The sequence below is a fragment of the Mauremys mutica genome, chromosome 10, assembly GCF_020497125.1.
Source record: "Mauremys mutica isolate MM-2020 ecotype Southern chromosome 10, ASM2049712v1, whole genome shotgun sequence".
Classification (NCBI taxonomy): Eukaryota; Metazoa; Chordata; order Testudines; family Geoemydidae; genus Mauremys; species Mauremys mutica.
Window position 1 is genome coordinate 8,323,539 of NC_059081.1, and position 17,086 is coordinate 8,340,624.

General features: G+C 42.0%; 1 protein-coding gene across 2 annotated transcripts in view; it reads right to left on the bottom strand.

Moving 5' to 3' along the window:
• Window positions 1-1,463: 1,463 nt before the first annotated feature.
• LOC123343275 (leucine-zipper-like transcriptional regulator 1 homolog) overlaps window positions 1,464-17,086 on the bottom strand; it is a 30,530-nt gene continuing 14,907 nt past the window's right edge. The window contains exons 2-8 of one of the 2 annotated variants that reach the window (XM_044978269.1): window positions 13,629-13,895; window positions 12,529-12,608; window positions 12,058-12,136; window positions 9,797-9,843; window positions 8,903-9,023; window positions 7,208-7,394; window positions 1,464-6,536 (exon numbers count right to left, since the gene is read on the bottom strand). In XM_044978269.1, the coding sequence (XP_044834204.1) occupies window positions 5,831-6,536; window positions 7,208-7,394; window positions 8,903-9,023; window positions 9,797-9,843; window positions 12,058-12,136; window positions 12,529-12,608; window positions 13,629-13,791 (1,383 nt within the window). In that variant the 5' untranslated portion in view covers window positions 13,792-13,895 and the 3' untranslated portion in view covers window positions 1,464-5,830. Of the gene's footprint in view, window positions 6,537-7,207; window positions 7,395-8,902; window positions 9,024-9,796; window positions 9,844-12,057; window positions 12,137-12,528; window positions 12,609-13,628; window positions 14,071-17,086 lie in introns of those variants that run through there. The other variant, XM_044978270.1, reaches the window with a different exon arrangement.

The following is a 17,086-nucleotide window of genomic DNA, read 5'->3' on the forward strand; positions in this document are numbered from 1 at the left end:
CCAAAGCAAAAGGGCTTTTTGCAGGTAAACGGTGTGACCGTCAAACACTCTATCCATGTTATAGTTCTATAATAAAGCTTTAGCCCCAGCCAATACAAGCCACATGTTTCTCCCTAAAAGTTAAGGTTTGCTGGCAGCCCTTGCTTGAAATAGTGTTGCTGAAGATACTCTGTTCATGGAAAGACTTTTAACCCATACTCGGCTAAATAGGTTAAGACTCTGACCCCCATCACAGACTTGTCTGTGACCGTTTGTGACTAAAACTAAAATGCAATTTAAGTAAGATATAAGTGCCAGATGTTTTAATGGGGGCTATTGGCAGAACACTTGTGGAAAACTGGCTATTTAAGTGTGTAAATGGGCTTGCCTCTGCTCTAGGTTCCAGCTCAAATGCCCTTCCTTCAGCAGCCAAGGCCTGCAGGGCCCTGCTTTCCCCCTGAGCTTCTCCTACCTTTCTGGGTTCGCCAGCCTCCCAGCTCCCTCTTCCCAGGGAGTGACTGCAGCCTACTTCCCTGCCGCCCCTTTCTGTTGCTAGTTCCTGGGCTTTATACAAGCCCCTCCTGTTTCTGTTCTACTGAGTCTGCTCCCAAACAATTCCCTGCTCCCTGGCTCCTCTTCCAGGTGCAGCCTATGGAATTAATTAGCCCACCTGGCCATCTTAACCCCTTCCAGTCTTGTGTGGGCTAGACACCCCATCACAGTCCCTAAATGTATAGCTTAGAGGTTTATAAAGTATCTTTTTTTTTTATAGCCCAAGGTAAAGAATTGGAGAGGTCAAAAAAAAAAAGGAGGGGGGCAGACTTGTGGGGCTGGAAGACCTGTTTGTAGAAAAACAAACATAGGCCAATTATTGCTAATTAAATTCAGGAAAGTGTCAATAAATGGGATTATTTTTTGCTCGCGCTCTCTCCCCCTTTCACAGCTACATCCATTTAAGAACATGACTCCCAAGAAGGCGCTTCTCCTTACCCCTTACTGGAAAAATGTGAGAGCTGAGCAGGTCAAAATTGTCCTTTAGCCATGTAACTAAAGGGAAGAGCGAGTTAAATCAGAAGGAAGTGAAGAGCTCTAGCAAAAGCTGCAAAGTTTCCATGTCCTTTAACTCAACTATATTTTTCAAACCTGCTTCTAAAGTTTATAACAAAATCATGAAACAGGTTGACTTAACATTCTTTTATTGAATTAGAAAAAGTAAATTTACTTTTGTCTCATCGTTCACAATAAAATGTCCATTTTGCAGCTAACTGCCCTGCCCTCGATATTGATAAACACAGTTTCTTCTATCAGAGGGGTAGCCGTGTTAGTCTGGATCTGTAACAGCAGCAAAGAGTCCTGTGGCACCTTATAGACTAACAAATGTATTGGAGCATGAGCTTTCGTGGGTGAATACACACTTCGTTGGATGCATGTAGTGCCCATGCATCCGATGGAGTGGGTATTCACCCATGAAAGCTCATGCTCCAATACGTTTGTTAGTCTATAAGGTGCCACAGGACTCTTTGCCGCTTTTACAGTTTCTTCTGTTGCTCAGGAGTAGCCAATGGTAAACAAAGAATCAGAATATTCTGACCTAATGTAGATTTACTGTGTCTTACAAAAAGTTATTAAATCAATAAGGACAGATTTGTTCTTGTATCTTAATTCTATAAATATACTAGACTTTAAAATAGTCTCACTTTTCAAGCTGTAACAATACATTTGCAGTTCCAGAACAGGTTAATACAAATAGCCTGGTTATACCCTTTCACTGTATGAAGTGTACTGCTTATGAAATGTTTCAAGCATTGGAAAATAGGATGTTTAGGCAGTGAAGAGGTACAGGACAGATGGCAGCAGTGCAAGCTTCTGCCACGCTGGCCTGCTCCCTGTGCTTAAGTGAGCAGCCCTAGTGGAGAAATGAATCCCTTCACCCGACTTGCCAACAAAGATGCTAATAGTGGTGATCTCTACTAACTGGAGCTAATCCACTGATTATTTCACACAGAACACTGCAGTGCCACCAGATGGTAATGACTTTTGGTCATTACTAACTTGGGCCAGAGTTAAACTAATGACAATTCCTGAATCCTTGCCAAACGCACATATAGATAGGGCGAGTAGCTGTAACAGGGTTATGGAGCGTTTTGTTCAAGTCGGCTAACTTTTCCTCTCCTTTTAGAAATAAACATTTTCATTAAAAATCTTACTAGGTAACAAGCAAGGGGAAGGGTGATGCTATTCAAGGTTTCTGGTAAACATTACCGCAGCCATTAACTACAGTAACTGTTACTAAAGCACTGAAATGGAAGCTGCTCCAGTCGATAGTAATGCAGTGCTGAAAGCAAATATTGCTTACTGAGGGCTCAGTTCAAGCTGTTTGCAGCTTGCTATGGCAGCAGGCTAGGAATACAAACATTCATGGCAAAAAGGCACTCATGCCCCCGCAGAGGAGAGCTCCTGTCTGTAAGTGACTGTGACACACAAGGCTGATCTCTTTGAATTTCAAAACCTCCATTCCAGTATCAAATCACATTTGTTTTTAGAGATTTAGAAGTAAGTCAGCCAGCGAATGAACAGTCTCTGCTGGCATCTAGGGGTGATCTACAGCTGCCCTTTGCAGCTACATACCCCTTCCCTCCCCAATCAAGCCTAGAGAAGATAAAAGTCAATATGGTCCATACAGCTCACTCTGGCTGACATAAAAACAGACCCATCAGTAAGCCAGGGAAAAACATGCATCTGATGTGCTCTGCCTATGCTTAACTCTATTGTCACTGAGCCCAATTGTTAGGGAGCTGCGTTCAGTCAGAGCCTGCACTGTAACCAGTCACTTCACACCAAAAGCGCATATATACATTTCTATGGAAGATTTGAGACTGTTTTGTGGGTCTAGGCAATCCTAGAGGCTCCTGGAACCTCCACTGTCTAATCAGTGGTTGGAAACATGCCTGTCTGTGTCAAAAGAGGTAAATTCCTTGTTTGATGTTTATAATGTGTAAAAATAAGTCCGTGATTGAGACTAGAAAACCCTTTATAGAAAATCATGAATTAGAGCGTAGAAAAGTAATGCAGGCTTAGTACAGTAGCACTTCAGTTACGAATAGACCTTTCAACCACATGCCTCATTTGGAAAGAACATACTCAGGCAACAGCAGACAAAACGAAAAGCAAGTACAGTATTCTGTTAAACATAAACTACTAAAAAAATAAAGGGAAAGCAGCATTTGTCTTCTGCATAGTAAAGTTTCAGAGTTGTATTAAGTCATTGTTCAGTTGTAAACTTTTGAAAGAACAACCATAACGTTTTGTTCAGAATTATAAACAACTTCCACTCCCGAGGTGTCTGTAGTACTGAGGTTCTCCTGTACTCTGATGGTGTAGTTAGAATTGTTCCTTTCCAGATGTAGGAATTAATGTACATCTCAGCTGTCTTCACAGCAATCTGAAATAATTCCATGGTTACTCAACTTATTACCCTCCTCAAACCAGTATTTGGATTAAGTATCCGGTATTAAAATAACACTGCTACCAGTATCATTAAAAGTTTGACTTCAGTAATAAGAGAAGCTAAAGATTAACCATTAAGTTAAATAACTGTAGTTAATTTATATGGAAATATCAAATAGCTCTGTGGGCTAGGCTGACAAATACATGATATAATAAAGGCAGAAGTTTTGTGACAGTATTTTAAAAAGTGATACATCTAGTTAATGAAACTAGATGGAGGGGGATTTTTTAAACATACTAAAATAAATCCTAAATAAAATGAGGGCCCAAACACTTTTGCCATATATCTGCACCTCATTCATTTATGCTACATTTGGCCTTCATTACAAGGTACGCATTCTGGGTCATAAAAATACATTATTAAAAACATCATGAAATTGAGAAAAATAGCCTGAACTTGCCAGGTACTGTATCTCCTTCAGTGGCAATTGAGTGTGCTCCAAACTCTTCAGGATCAGGCCATGAGATGGCAGTATCTAGCAAAAAATGTTTGCAGTAGCTTGTGTATGTACATTCAGTACTTTTACCTTTCAACTTTTCCCAGCATTTGCAGGAGAGCCACTACTGAGTTCTATGGAGATGCTTTTTTTTTCCCTTTGCACTCGCTTTAGAAGGGAAATGTGTGATATGCACTTTGCTATTTTAAGGCATGTGAAAACAGTTTTTAAAAAATGACAGAGCTGAAGGATTAAAGCAGAAATTAGAAAGGAAGTGGCATTTCCCCTTGACTCTGGCCCCAATTTTTGAGCTCTGTCAGCATGAACAGTTTCTCACTCCGTTTTGTTGAACTAAAAAGCTCACTTAAAAGCTCTCTTTTTCCAGTAAGAAAATGTCCAAGCCTTTGATCATGTCCTTGGTGCTAGGATCTATCTTGCAGCACTATGTTATACCTTCTCCATGGCCACCTATGCTTCCTGCAGCATGGTGATCAGTACATCACTAAGTATTCAACTGGGGTCTAAGTACCACCAGGGCCTAGCAATATAACTCCTTTGGTGTTATCGTCAGTCTCTATGTTAATACAACTCAAGATCTCATTTGCTCATTTTATGGCTGCTGTATGCTGGTCTGTCTCTATTTCCAAAACCCCAAAATCTTCCATTTAAATAGCATAATACCGCTGCCCGCTTGGCCCAGACAATTAGCCCATATTCAGGACCCTGGAGGTTTGTTTCAGTTAGAAGGATAAATTGGTAATATGAGTCAGGAATATTTTTTGGTGCAATCTAGTTTCATTACAGAGACTGAACACAAAGTCCTGTTTCCCTGAACACAGTAGAGATAAACAGGCAGTTTCTTTATTAACAATTTCCAAGTCTTCCTCTGCAGCAAGCTCTGTCACTTCTCCCTCTCTGGGCTCTCCTCACTTTCTTTTTGAACACATACACAGTTTGCCAAATAATCTTCTAGCCTCTGTGTTTGCAAGAGGGCCCCTTAGGGAAACCCTCAGACCTGCTCAGACTTTACCATATGGCCCAGTGTCTTATGTACTATTCTCCTATTGCTTCTAGCTATCACTACATAAAGAAGGATCTAATTGCTCCTTCCATTTAGCCTGAAAGTAACATGCATGAGCTTTAACCTGGTCTGTGATTGTTTACAGATCACAGACCTGCTGATGGTAGCCATTAATACAGCTTCCAGCATAACACTGCATTCACAATACGTTCTTCCGTTGTTCCAGTCTGACTCTCGGACATTTGTCTACACTGACCTGTGTTTGCCATCTACAATCTGTCCCCTAAATGAATCAAATATATTGTGGCGGTAGCATGTTTAAATACATCCAAATAGTGTTCAAAATTGTGCATTAACCAATACCATAATCTTAATTTATCAAGAGGACCAACTTTTGACCCATTTACATTGTGTTGATGTTGATGGGGTTGCCTTGGTGTAAGTCAAGGCAGAATTGGCACATTTTATTCTACAAATAGTGCTTGTAAGGCCTAGAAGGACCCACTTAGGGGACCCTTCTAACCTAAAGGTTTCCATGACTGTACACAGTATTGGCCACCAACTTGAAAAAGACTTAGAAAGTGACCAGAAGACAAGGCAACTATAGAGAAGGGTGGAATCAGGAGCTCAATAGGTTGTTCTTAGGGAGGGGGTTGCAAGGAGATCTACTGTAATTTTGGGTTAAAAGAGGATCCCACAAGGATCTGGGTAGGAATCTCTCCACCGTACAAAACCAAGGGCATGAACCGAGACTGTGTAAAAAGTAGTTCAGGTCAGTTATTAGGAAGACTGTTTTTCACCCAGAATGTGCAGTAGGCCACTGGATATAATACTTCCTGGTTAGTTCTGCTGAGAAGCAGGTGGGAATGTCTCTCTTATGTGTATGTCATATGTAAATGCTGTTCAGCTCCATTTGCCAGAGTGAGATTTCACAGAGACTGGACAGGGGCTTGCCCCCAATCAGGAGCAGCATATCAGGATGGTTGGTAACTGCCATGCTCGTAGGTGTCTCAGGCTGACAGTCAGTTCCTCTCCTCTTTTTTGTAACTTCAGCAGCAGTGAGAGCTTGTTCTTGGGAAGCGATGAGGTGGGAGAAATGCTCATTTTTGGAAAATATGCTCTGTGCTTTGTCTGCACACAGTTCTGCCTCTGAAGAGGTTTGGAATGAGCAAAAGCCCAATGGCTCCAGAGGCTGGCTAAAGGTCTTCATTTCTATCTCGTTGCCACCGTCACTGCTGAATGGTTGGTGTGCAGGCTGCTGGCGAAAGTAGCCATGAAAATGGGCATTCTGCTTTGAGACCGCCACCAACTTTTGAGGCTCTTTCCCCTTTGGACACCAGTGATTGATGGAGGATGCCCCAGAGAAACCTGGCGTCAGTTGGAAACCAACACCAATTCCCAGGATGCGGTGATACCTTTTAGAAGAAAGAATGACCTCTGTTGTACTAGCCAGTTTTTCCCATATCTGGGAACTGAAATGGTACTTCCACAGGCTGGTGTTAGGCCTAGAGTTTGAAATCCCTCCGCCAAAAGTCAGCATGGAGTCTTGAAAGACCACAGAAGAGTGTCCCACCACTTTTGGAGGACCTTGGCTAAACACAAGGAGAGGCAACATTTAGTGCTTATAAAAACAACAAGAATATTCATTATTTCAGTTGGAAAAGAGAATGGTCAGAACACTTCTGCCTGCCCTGGGGCATCAAAACTTTGTCCAGCTAAGAGCTGCCTTGGCAACTTGCCCAAAGATCGGGGATATTTTCCTGACATAAAATGCAGCAGACTGCAGCCACTTTCATCTTTTGATATGGAAGGGTGAGCCACAGAGACACGCGGTCCCAGGATTCAATGCTCCCTCTCAATCTGGACAGTGTTTACTTCGATTAAAATCACAAGATCCCATCCTGGGCCCAGTAGTCTCTGCAGCCTGCCTCTTCCTATTAAAGATAAGGGCAACCAGAAGCCACACCTTTTCCACCCTTGCTCTATTTCCCTCTGTTTCAAACTCAAATCCAAGGAACAGCGAAACCTGATCCAATGCAGTTAGCTTAAATCCCTAAGAAATCATAGAAATTGCAAAGATCTTCTTGTGTGTTACAAGGGTGAACAATTGTTCCAGGTGTTCTATTCCTTAGTCCTCTGTCTAATTTTTAAAGAGTCAAATACTTCCACTACTTTAAGCGCCGTTTGCCTGGATACAGTGCCATGGGTGGGGCCTCACTCTTCTCTCGCTAATTTATTTACTATGACAATGAATGAGGTTTACCTTGTTCTGATAGTCGACCACTTGCAGCTTGTAAAGTCCCACTTCCATAGGTCCCTCTGTTCACTCAGCCCCATCAGTCCTCCGAACAGGTACATGCCCGTGCCGTAAACCACAGCTGAGTGACCATGCCGGGGTCCTGGACCAGCATCACAAGACAGTGGAGATACCTGTGACCACTCTCCTGTATCTGAAAGTAGAAGGTAACATTACAGAGATATCAAGAATGTTTGATAACTGAGAACAACCGTATTTAAAGAACAAAGCAACATGTAGCTATGAGGATGGTTTCATTTCCTCTCCATTCCCTAAAGTTAATCCGGCATGAGATGCCATGGTAATATATGAAATCTAAAGTATGGTGGTTAAAAAAACCCAAAACCTATTTTGAAGTGTAAGTGTTAATGAAAGTTCCAGATGGGCAACACTAGAGGCATTTATTTATAGAGCAGGTACTGCAGGCTTCCTAACACTGCCCTGCCCTGCGCTTCAGCTCTGACCTGGAAAGACTGCTTTACTTTCCAGGGATGAGAGGGGACGTCAGTTGTCATGCACACTTACTCATTAGTGCCTCTGCTGGCAATGGGTTGGAGGAACCCAGGATGATACAGATACACCAATTCATTCCGAACAAGCCATTGAACAGCCATTAGATGACACATGCTTTCAGTCACTCTGAGCCTGGGATTTTCTGGGTTGCAAACCAGGATAATAGAGGCTGGTGATGAAATATGCAGATGGAAACCATCCCCTGCCAATGCAGGATTTTGGTCCCTGTGGTATTTTATACTGAGTCCAAGCAATTAGAGATGCTTAAAATTCTGCAGTAAAACACACTTTGTCAGAGCAGACCCTGTCTGTTGAACAGCTTTGAGACACAAGAATGAGAATAGCTGTCTTCCTTTGCAGTTTAAGACTCCAGTTGAAAAGCCAGTTGCAACAGCACCAACTTACAGTGAAGAGTGGCAGATTAAAAGTAGGGTTCTAATTCAGGAATTGAATTCTGTTTACAGAGTGGATGTTTATGGGGATGTAGATAAGGCCTTCAAAAGATGGGTTCACTTCTAACAAGCATTGAGCCCTAGCCCTGGTAACAAGCCATTGGTATTGCTGCACCTCTACAAACCCCTAATGTAGACACGCAAAGCCACTGAAACAGGGATAAGATGCACCAATGCAAATTGCAACTTACCCAGTCTACATGAGAGGTTTGAATGAGTGCAGTTATAGTGGAGAGTGACCACTGAATCGTGGAATCAGGGAAGGGTCACCATTGTAGCTGAGGTTTAAAGTTTTTAGTAGTCCTGTTTGAAAACTTGAAAAATATGACAGTAGACAGCAAAAGCTATCAGCTGATCTCTGTACAGTGGACTCTGAAATTGTGTTGGAGACCTCAGCCCAAAGGACTAGTGCAGAACAGGCAGAATCCTTCAGAACTATGGTGCCCTGCTAGCATTAATTCCAGCCTAAAATGGGTTTTCTCTGCAATCAGAATGTGAGGGGGAAAAAATTATTAAAATGAAAGATTAAATTCTGCCCACCATAGCAAAATCTGAGGATTTACACAGGTTTCTATACAATTCCTGCTGATAAGGGGTTTCTTAAGAGGCCGATCCACATCCCACTGAAGTCATGATGGAGGCTCTCCATTAACTTCACTGGGCATTGGATCAGATCTTAAGAGAAGTTTTAACTTACCAAAATGTAAAGCCCAAAACTCTTGTGAAATCCCTTTGATGTCGAAGTATCCCCCATAGATGTACATGCTGGAATTGTACACTACTGCGCTGTGGCCCTTTCTGTTAGCTGGAGCAATGCTCTGAAAACATTTTAGTAATGAAATGAAAAATCACTTTAACAAACTTTGCCATAGACATCCTGGATTTATGTAGGTTTATCTCAGCACCACTTTCTGCCCCCAATTTAAGAAAAGAAAATCTAGTGATATCTGGGTGAAAATCTTAGCAATTTTGATTTGAGTGATTCCATGGTAGGAATTTTATGAAATATTAATTTTTGCACTAAAACATGAAAATTCAAATCTTCAGATGTGCTGATGTGAAAACTTATCCCATAGCTGAACAAAAAGTCAATGTTTACATTTTGAGGTTTTCATTCAAAAACAGGAGTGGGTTTTTGTTTGTGTGTACTGATTCACTTGTTTCCAAAGAAGTCTCTAATTTAGAGTGAAGAAATGAAAAAATTGCCAGATTTTTGTGAAAACAGCACACATCAAACTTGGAGGTTTATGAATATCGTCAATATTTTTAAACAATCCTAATTTTAAGAGAATAAGCCTCTTGTAAAGTGGCAACCCAGGCTTAATATTGGCCCTCTTGATTGAAGTGTTAAAAGAACAGTATAGGTAATAACGTTCAGCATTTACATCCTAGGATCAAAGTGTTTCGCAAAGGTAGGTAGTATCCAGGTTTTTCAGACGGGGGAAACCTCAGCTATTGAAATTGCAGGGAAAGAAAGCAGTGTACTTTACAGCAACATATCCCTGAGGAGTCTAGACTGGAACTGTTTTGGGGAACTCATTTTAAAGCAATCAACATGCATTTGATTCACTCATTCCCTAGCTCCCCTTACCTCAATCTCCACTGCTGTGTGCCGGCACTCAGTCCATCTCGCTGAATCTAAAAGGATTGTTTTAACAAAGTGTAGTTGAGATCTAAGACCACAAGAGGACACTGTTGCTTAAAAAAAATCTGAATAGCAATTTGGAAAGTGGCATCCTGGTATATTTACCATATAGCAAGGATGAAACGCTAACATAGCAGTATCGTGAGCTACCAAAGGGCATATTGTAATTGCCTTTATCTTAGTTGTCTTTTCATTCTCTGAGCTAAGAAAATATTAGACTGTATTATACACTTCCTACTACTGACCAGATGCCCCGATTTTATAGGGACAGTCCCAATTTCGGGGACTTTTTCTTATATAGGCTCCTATTACTTCCCACCCCCTGTCCTGATTTTTCACATTTGCTGTCTGGTCACCCTACTTCCTACACCAAGGTTTCTCAATGTAAATATCACCATCGGCTATTCAGTATGTTATACATAAAAAGTTTGTGTTTTCTGCTGGGGAATGCTCTTCTTTTGTAACATTGTAATGTAGTTTTTTAGGGTATGTCTATACTATCCGCCAGATGGGTGGGTAGTGTTCAATGTATCGGGGGTCAATTTATTGCGTCTTGTCTGGACATGATAAATCAATCCCCAAATTGACGCCCATACTCCACTTCGGCAGGAGGAGTAAGCGGAGTCGTCGGGGGAGCCGCGGCAGTTGACTCGCCGCTGTGAAGACGGCCAGGTAAGTCGAACTAAGATACTTCAACACGTAGCTGAAGTTGCTTATCTTAGTTCGAAACCCACCCCCCCACTCCCACCCCCGCTAGTGTAGCCCAGGCCTAAATGTGCAAAAGTTCCATTTACCTTGAGATCTTGGTAGTGAATATTTTTAATAAGGGGAATTTAAAAAAAATGTCAATCTTTAACTAGTACTCTATAGAGTCCAATTGTACTGATGGTCAATTTAGTACTATGACTCAGGGAAGCCTATTTCATGTGATGCTTTACACTTCTATAGGAGTTTTCATCTGAGGATATCAACATTGATTAATTCAGCCAGGTGAGTGAGTATTTCTACTTTACAGATGGGAAACTGAGGCAGAGATAGGCAAGAACTTGCCTAAGATCACATAGTGAAATCAGGAGAGAATAGTAGCAAGGAGGCTTCACTCCCACTTTTCACCTGTACCATGCTGCACCTCATGGGAAACTATATATAATACACTTCTGTAATGTTACATTGAAATATTAATAGTAAACTATTTAACAGCATATAAAATTAAATACTGTAATATTTCCCAGGGGAAATATATAAAATATTATTGGATATAATATTAATGACCCATTGCCTTTATTAGAGCTAAATCAGTGATAAAACAAACAAAAATTTGGTCTTTAAAGACGGTCAGGAAAAATTTTAAGAAATGCCGTGTTCATTTTTCCCTTTTCTTCATCTCAAGTAGTTTTCTATTTTATTTGATCTTTTTAGGGCATGACTACACTTACCGGGGATCAACACTGTTGCGATCGATGCACTGGAGGTTGATTTAGCAGGTCTAGTGAATACCAGCTAAATCGACTGCAGATCACTCTCCCGTCGACTCCGGTACTCCACCGGAACGAGAAACGTAAGTAAGTTGACGGAAGAGCATCTCCCGTTGACGCAGTGCAGTGTAGACACCACCATAAGTTGACCTAAGGTACATCGACTCCAGCTACGTTATTCACTTAGCTGGAGTTGCATAACTTAGGTCGACTTACCCCTGTAGTGTAGACAAGGCCCTAGTGCCAGCCTTTCTATGTGTTTCTCAAAGTGCAAAATACGTTACTATTTTCCTCCCATAACAGACAAACATTTGTGAGTTTTCTTTACCATTGGACATAATTTAGAAAAAAAATCCCCTCATCTCTCAGCCTGCTATTTCACTGCTAAAGAACTTTAAAAAGATCAACTTATAAAACTCTAAAAGTAAGGAGTCTAATGAAAATGCTGAAAACCTTGAGTACAGAAATGTTGCTACAAAATATTTCCCAATGGAAAGAAAAATTGATTGTTTGGCAGTTTCACAGCCTAATTTTTAAGACAAAATTCTCTCTGTGGTTTTGCGTGTAAAACTCCCAATGAAGCCAAAGGGAAATGTGAGCATGTGTACGTACATGTACATCAGAGGACACAACTAGGCCCTTACTATTTATTACCCTCTGTGGAATTACTGTGTATTTGAACAAGCCTGTTTTGCTGCCTCTTGGAAGAAAACTGGTTATCTTGTTCCATACCAATGTCATACATCCAGAGAGGGATCTTCGCCTGCGTAAAAGCGGAATCCACCATCCCACCGAAAATATAGAGGATGCCCTGCAAGCACAATGATATTCATGTATCACCCGGAGGCGGCCAAGTGTAGTACAAAAAATCTAAAAATAATTTTAAAAGGACAAAGCCCCCATCACCAAATAAAGAACCCCAAAATGCACAGCCAGTCTTAACCAATGAACAGGAGTGTCACTAAGCAATCTTTTTATTATTTGAGGGTAGCAAAAAAATCATCCAGTGCTAATATAGTAATTCTTATTTATCACCTTTCTCAAAACATTTTACAAACGACATACAGATATCACCACTGAAATGCAGCCACATCTTGGGGGAAAGGTGACAACTATTTCACAGGGCACAGCAACACTCCTCAACAGTTTGTGCCAAGCGCCAAAGAAAAACATCTATTAGGAGCAGGACTAATCTAAACTCACCTGATAAGCCACCATTGAATGTTCTTCCAGTTCTTCTGGGCCATCTTCTGAACAATCCAGTTGTTCCCATTTGTTGCTTGCTAGGAAACAAAAGGAGAGCTAAACTGGATACACAAAAACCACGTGGAAGTCAGCAGTAGGGTGAAAATGAGATGCTTTGAAGGAGGCATCTTTGGTTCTGCCCGCACTTCCAAAATTAGACACGGTTGATATTGGGATCAAACACAGTTTTGCCCTTGACTGCTGTGGGAAGGTGAAAATGTAAACAACTTTAACTGGATTGTTCATTCTCCATTTTTTTTCCTATTAGCATGGAAGGTTGAATTAGTTCCTCCCACAAAATAGGCTTGTACTTTTCTATTTGGCAAACAATTGTATTTCTCTCTTGGTTTGAACAGAGTTAAAATTGTTACTGTTTTTTATATATTGTACACCAAAGCCTTGCTATCCCACAAGCATCAATGTCAGCATAGCACTGGGATTCATGCTAGTTAACTGATACTATCTGGGCCAGAATGGGGAGCACAAAACACTGGGGTGTTAAATGAATTTCACAAAAAAAGTGTTTTGTTTTTTAATTTCTTTGTAATGGAAGGTGCAAATTTGATAATTCAGCCTTACAATATCCAGCTATTTCTGTTTCTGTATTAAAATGTTGCATCATTATCTGTATTTTTCATATGTAACTTGAATCAGAGTATTTTAAGGAAAGCATTATTTTTGGCTTAAAATAACTAAGGGAAAACAAATCCCATGCTTCAGTGTGTAATGACAACAGCAACATATGTGCACCCCATTGCATAATTATCTAGGTGCATTATGGGATTTTCACCTACGTCACAACCATTCAGCGCTGGCACTTGCAAGAAGCAGAACAGCAGCTTGGATGAATCAATATGGCAAATCCTGCCATTCCCAAACTGTGGAATGTGAACTAGATATTCCATCTATTCACTTTACAATTTAAGAAGGTAGCAGGTGAACCATTAAAGTTTGGGAGCCGGTGGCCTAGAGACTTCTTATGCCATGGAGTGGCTCCGATTTCACAAGGATCCATGTGTGACTCTGCATCCAGGCATACAGTGGAGGGACAGGCTTACCTATATTGTACCGCCAGAAGTCACTTAGGCTGCTGTTGCACCGACCCCCGTAAAGATAAACAAACCCTCTGCAGGTGCTGCAGGCATGTTTGAACCGATCGCATGGAAAAGGCTTGCTCTGTGGTACAGGTTTCCATAGGTACTTTGCAGTGTTCCTTTTCATCCCTACATCTGGGTTCTTGCCAAATCCATTGTCTTCTGTAAAGGGCAGCAGTACTAGGGAGAGCCCCCCCAAAAGTCAGGGACCCAATCTCATCTTGGTAGGGTCTGCGAATGAGAGTGAGGGAGAATTTAACATGGTGTCAGAACTTTGATGCAGCCCTATGATACAAAATGTTCCTGGTTTCCTCCTGTCCCACCAAAATTTACACTGTTTAAAGTATGTCAGTCAATTAACTCCACAGCAACACCACTTCTTTGGTCAATTGGGGCAATACACTGATTATAATACATTTGGACTTCAGTAAAGCATTTGATACATTGACTCACAAAATCTTCCTTTCCTAACCCAGTGTTTTTCAAAGTTCGAGTTGTGACCCAGTATTGGATCGTGGCATGTAAGGCACTGGGCCCCCTTGCTCAGTACCAGGGACCTTAGCGGCTCTGATCAGCACTGCTGACTGGGACGTTAAAAGTCCCATCGGTGGTGCTGCCCAGCTAAGGCAGGCTAGTGCCTACCTGTTCCGACACCGTGCTGCGCCTCCAGCTTCCAGGCAGGGGGGCTACAGGGCTCTGCGTGGAGCACCGGCTCCGCATTCCCATGGGCTGGGAACCGGCCAATGGGAGCTGGGGGGGGATGCCTGCCTGTGGGTGAGATACACGCAGAGCCGCTTGCACACTTCGGCCTAGGAGCCGGACCTGTTGCTGGCTGCTTCTAGGGCACAGTGCGGTCTGCGGTGCCAGGAGAGGCAGGAAGCCTGCCTTAGCACCCTGGCTGCACCGCTGACCGGGAGCCACCAGAGGTAAGTCCGCGCCTCAATCCCTTGCCCCAGTCCTGAGGGCCCCCCCAAAAAACCCTCATTCCCGGCCCCAGCACAGAGCCCTGACCCCCTCCCGCACCTCAACCCCCTGCCCCAGCCCAGAGCCCCCTCCCATGCCCTGAATCCCTCATTCCCAGCCCCACCCCGCAGCCCACACCCCAATCTTCTGCCTCAGTCCACAGCCCCCTCCCGCACCCCAAACCCCTGTGCCCCAGCTCCGCTGGGTCGCAGGCATCAACAATTTTCTTCAACTGGGTCCCCAGAAAAAAAAGTTTTAAAACCAGTGTTTGAATTTAAGACTTCTGTGAATTGAAAAGTGGTTGGAAGATTGTAAATAAAGGGCAGTAACAGACAATGGACTTAGTCTGGGAAAGGTTACAGAAATAAAACCACAGGGACTGTGACTAGGTCTGTTTTACATCCTCTTGTAATCTGTGTCTGATACCAAATTGGAAGGATAAAATATAGAGATGAAAGTGGTGCACAAGAAGTAACCCAGACTGAATTTAGACTGCCACACTCAAAGGCATCTGGAGTCAAGGTAGACCTGGAGAAAACAAAATAATTCCTTTAACCTAATTTGCCACAAGATGTCACTGTATTCAGTGCAAAGACAACAACAGCAAGAGCATTCATCTACCTTTTTTTTTAAAGGTTTAACCCTTTTCTTGTTGGGGCATGGCTAATGCTTAAGGCTGCTTATTTTATGATAGCACAGATCATTTTAATAGTGGCAGCCGTTCAGTTTAAAAGACACACCATTGTGAAACTGACTGTGCCTTTTTCAACACTCTTGGTGTTGGCCAGAGTCCAGAATGACAAGAATTGAGAAAGTGGCAAGGTGGAAATCTAAGGTTACAGATTACAGACTAGCAGGCAAAGCACATTTGAAAATATCAGTCAGTCAGAGGTGTGCAGGCATACTAAATAGCTAGTGCTCTAGGGAACCATCTGACCTGCTGCAGGACTAAGTGAAATCTACTCTTAGGGCATCTGCTTTGACTATAATACTTACAAAGCAAAAAAGAGGATGTGTTATCACTCTCTTCAGTGACTGAGGATCTGGAAATATCCTTAAGCTAACTAGATGAATGGGTCCGAAACCCTTCGTTTGCCAAGATAAACATGCCAAGCCAAAACCAAAGAAAAACCCCACTCATATGCAAAAGTTTGCCCTTATGTTTACATTAAATCTAAGTGGAAAGTAAAGGATTATGGAAGAGGCGAGCTGCCACTACGGAAAAAGAAAAATCTTTGGAAAGAGTAAGTCAGTGGTTAATAAGATGCTAGCTCTCCCAATCTATGTTTTGTTAATGGTGCCAAGGTTGGACATCTGAGGAAAAGGCGGTTAGAGCTACCTGTCTTCTTCAGTGCTAGAAGACTAGAATGGTTCAGTTTAAGGATGAAGCAAAGGAATAGAAAGCAGATTCTGGAAAGTTTTAACCTCTTGATTTCAGGACATGATGCTAGCAGACCTGCTCCTAGAGCAAAAAAGGAAGGACACCCACTGTTATCAGTGGAGGAAGAAAAGGTCTGACTGTCACTCTCCAGGGCAAAGCATGTTGAGAAAGGGGAGGAGTCAAGGGCCCTTAAATAGGGTGACCAGACGGCAAATGTGAAAAATTGGGACGGGAGTGGAGGGTAATAGGAGCCTATATAAGAAAAAGACCCAAAAATCGGGACTGTCCCTATAAAATCAGGACATCTGGTCACCCTACCCTTAAAATATAGAGTCTTCTCCTTGGTAGTGTTGTAGGGAAGAGATGTATGCTTGGTTGAGAGATAAAGACAGCAGAATCCATCGCAAAAGTAGGTAGGGGCCTGGTGAATCTCATTTATGTGGATAATTTTTGGACTTTTAACTACTGCTATGTTGTGGATATTCTTGGATTTATCACTTCACACTTTGAGGAACTGAATGTGTGTTGGGATGCTATAAATAACCTTGTGTTTTAAAATTGCTCTATCAGTTCTCTTTTATACTACTGCTTCTGTGGGCACAGGTATTCTGTACTATCCTGCAGACAGGAAGATGCTAGCCATATTTCTGACCACCTCTGCTCCTGAAAATTATCATGGCAAGGTTTAAAAAAAAAAAAGGTATAAAAACAGTGGTGTTTTGCTAAAGGACAGCTCTTATTAATAGTACATGCTGCTAATCTCACATCCTCCTTAGAGTCTTAAGGGACTGTGGCTATACTTCACTTCCTATCCACTATTATTGTACACTGTTACTGTGTGCTGTGAAACAGTTGCTGCATCTTAGTGGTGAGAGAGGCTATTCCCGGGTACAGTATATGAAGCACTTTGGCATCCCAATGGAGCAGAGGTGCAATTTAAATCTGAATGAGGTTTGCATATAAAGCAATTACATCATCTGAGTCTGTAGCCAGAAAGCTCCATTGCCTCTGTTGCTGCTCACAGCTTTACTGAGCGGCAGCAAAATGAAATTAACAAGAGTGGAAACTTTCAATGGAA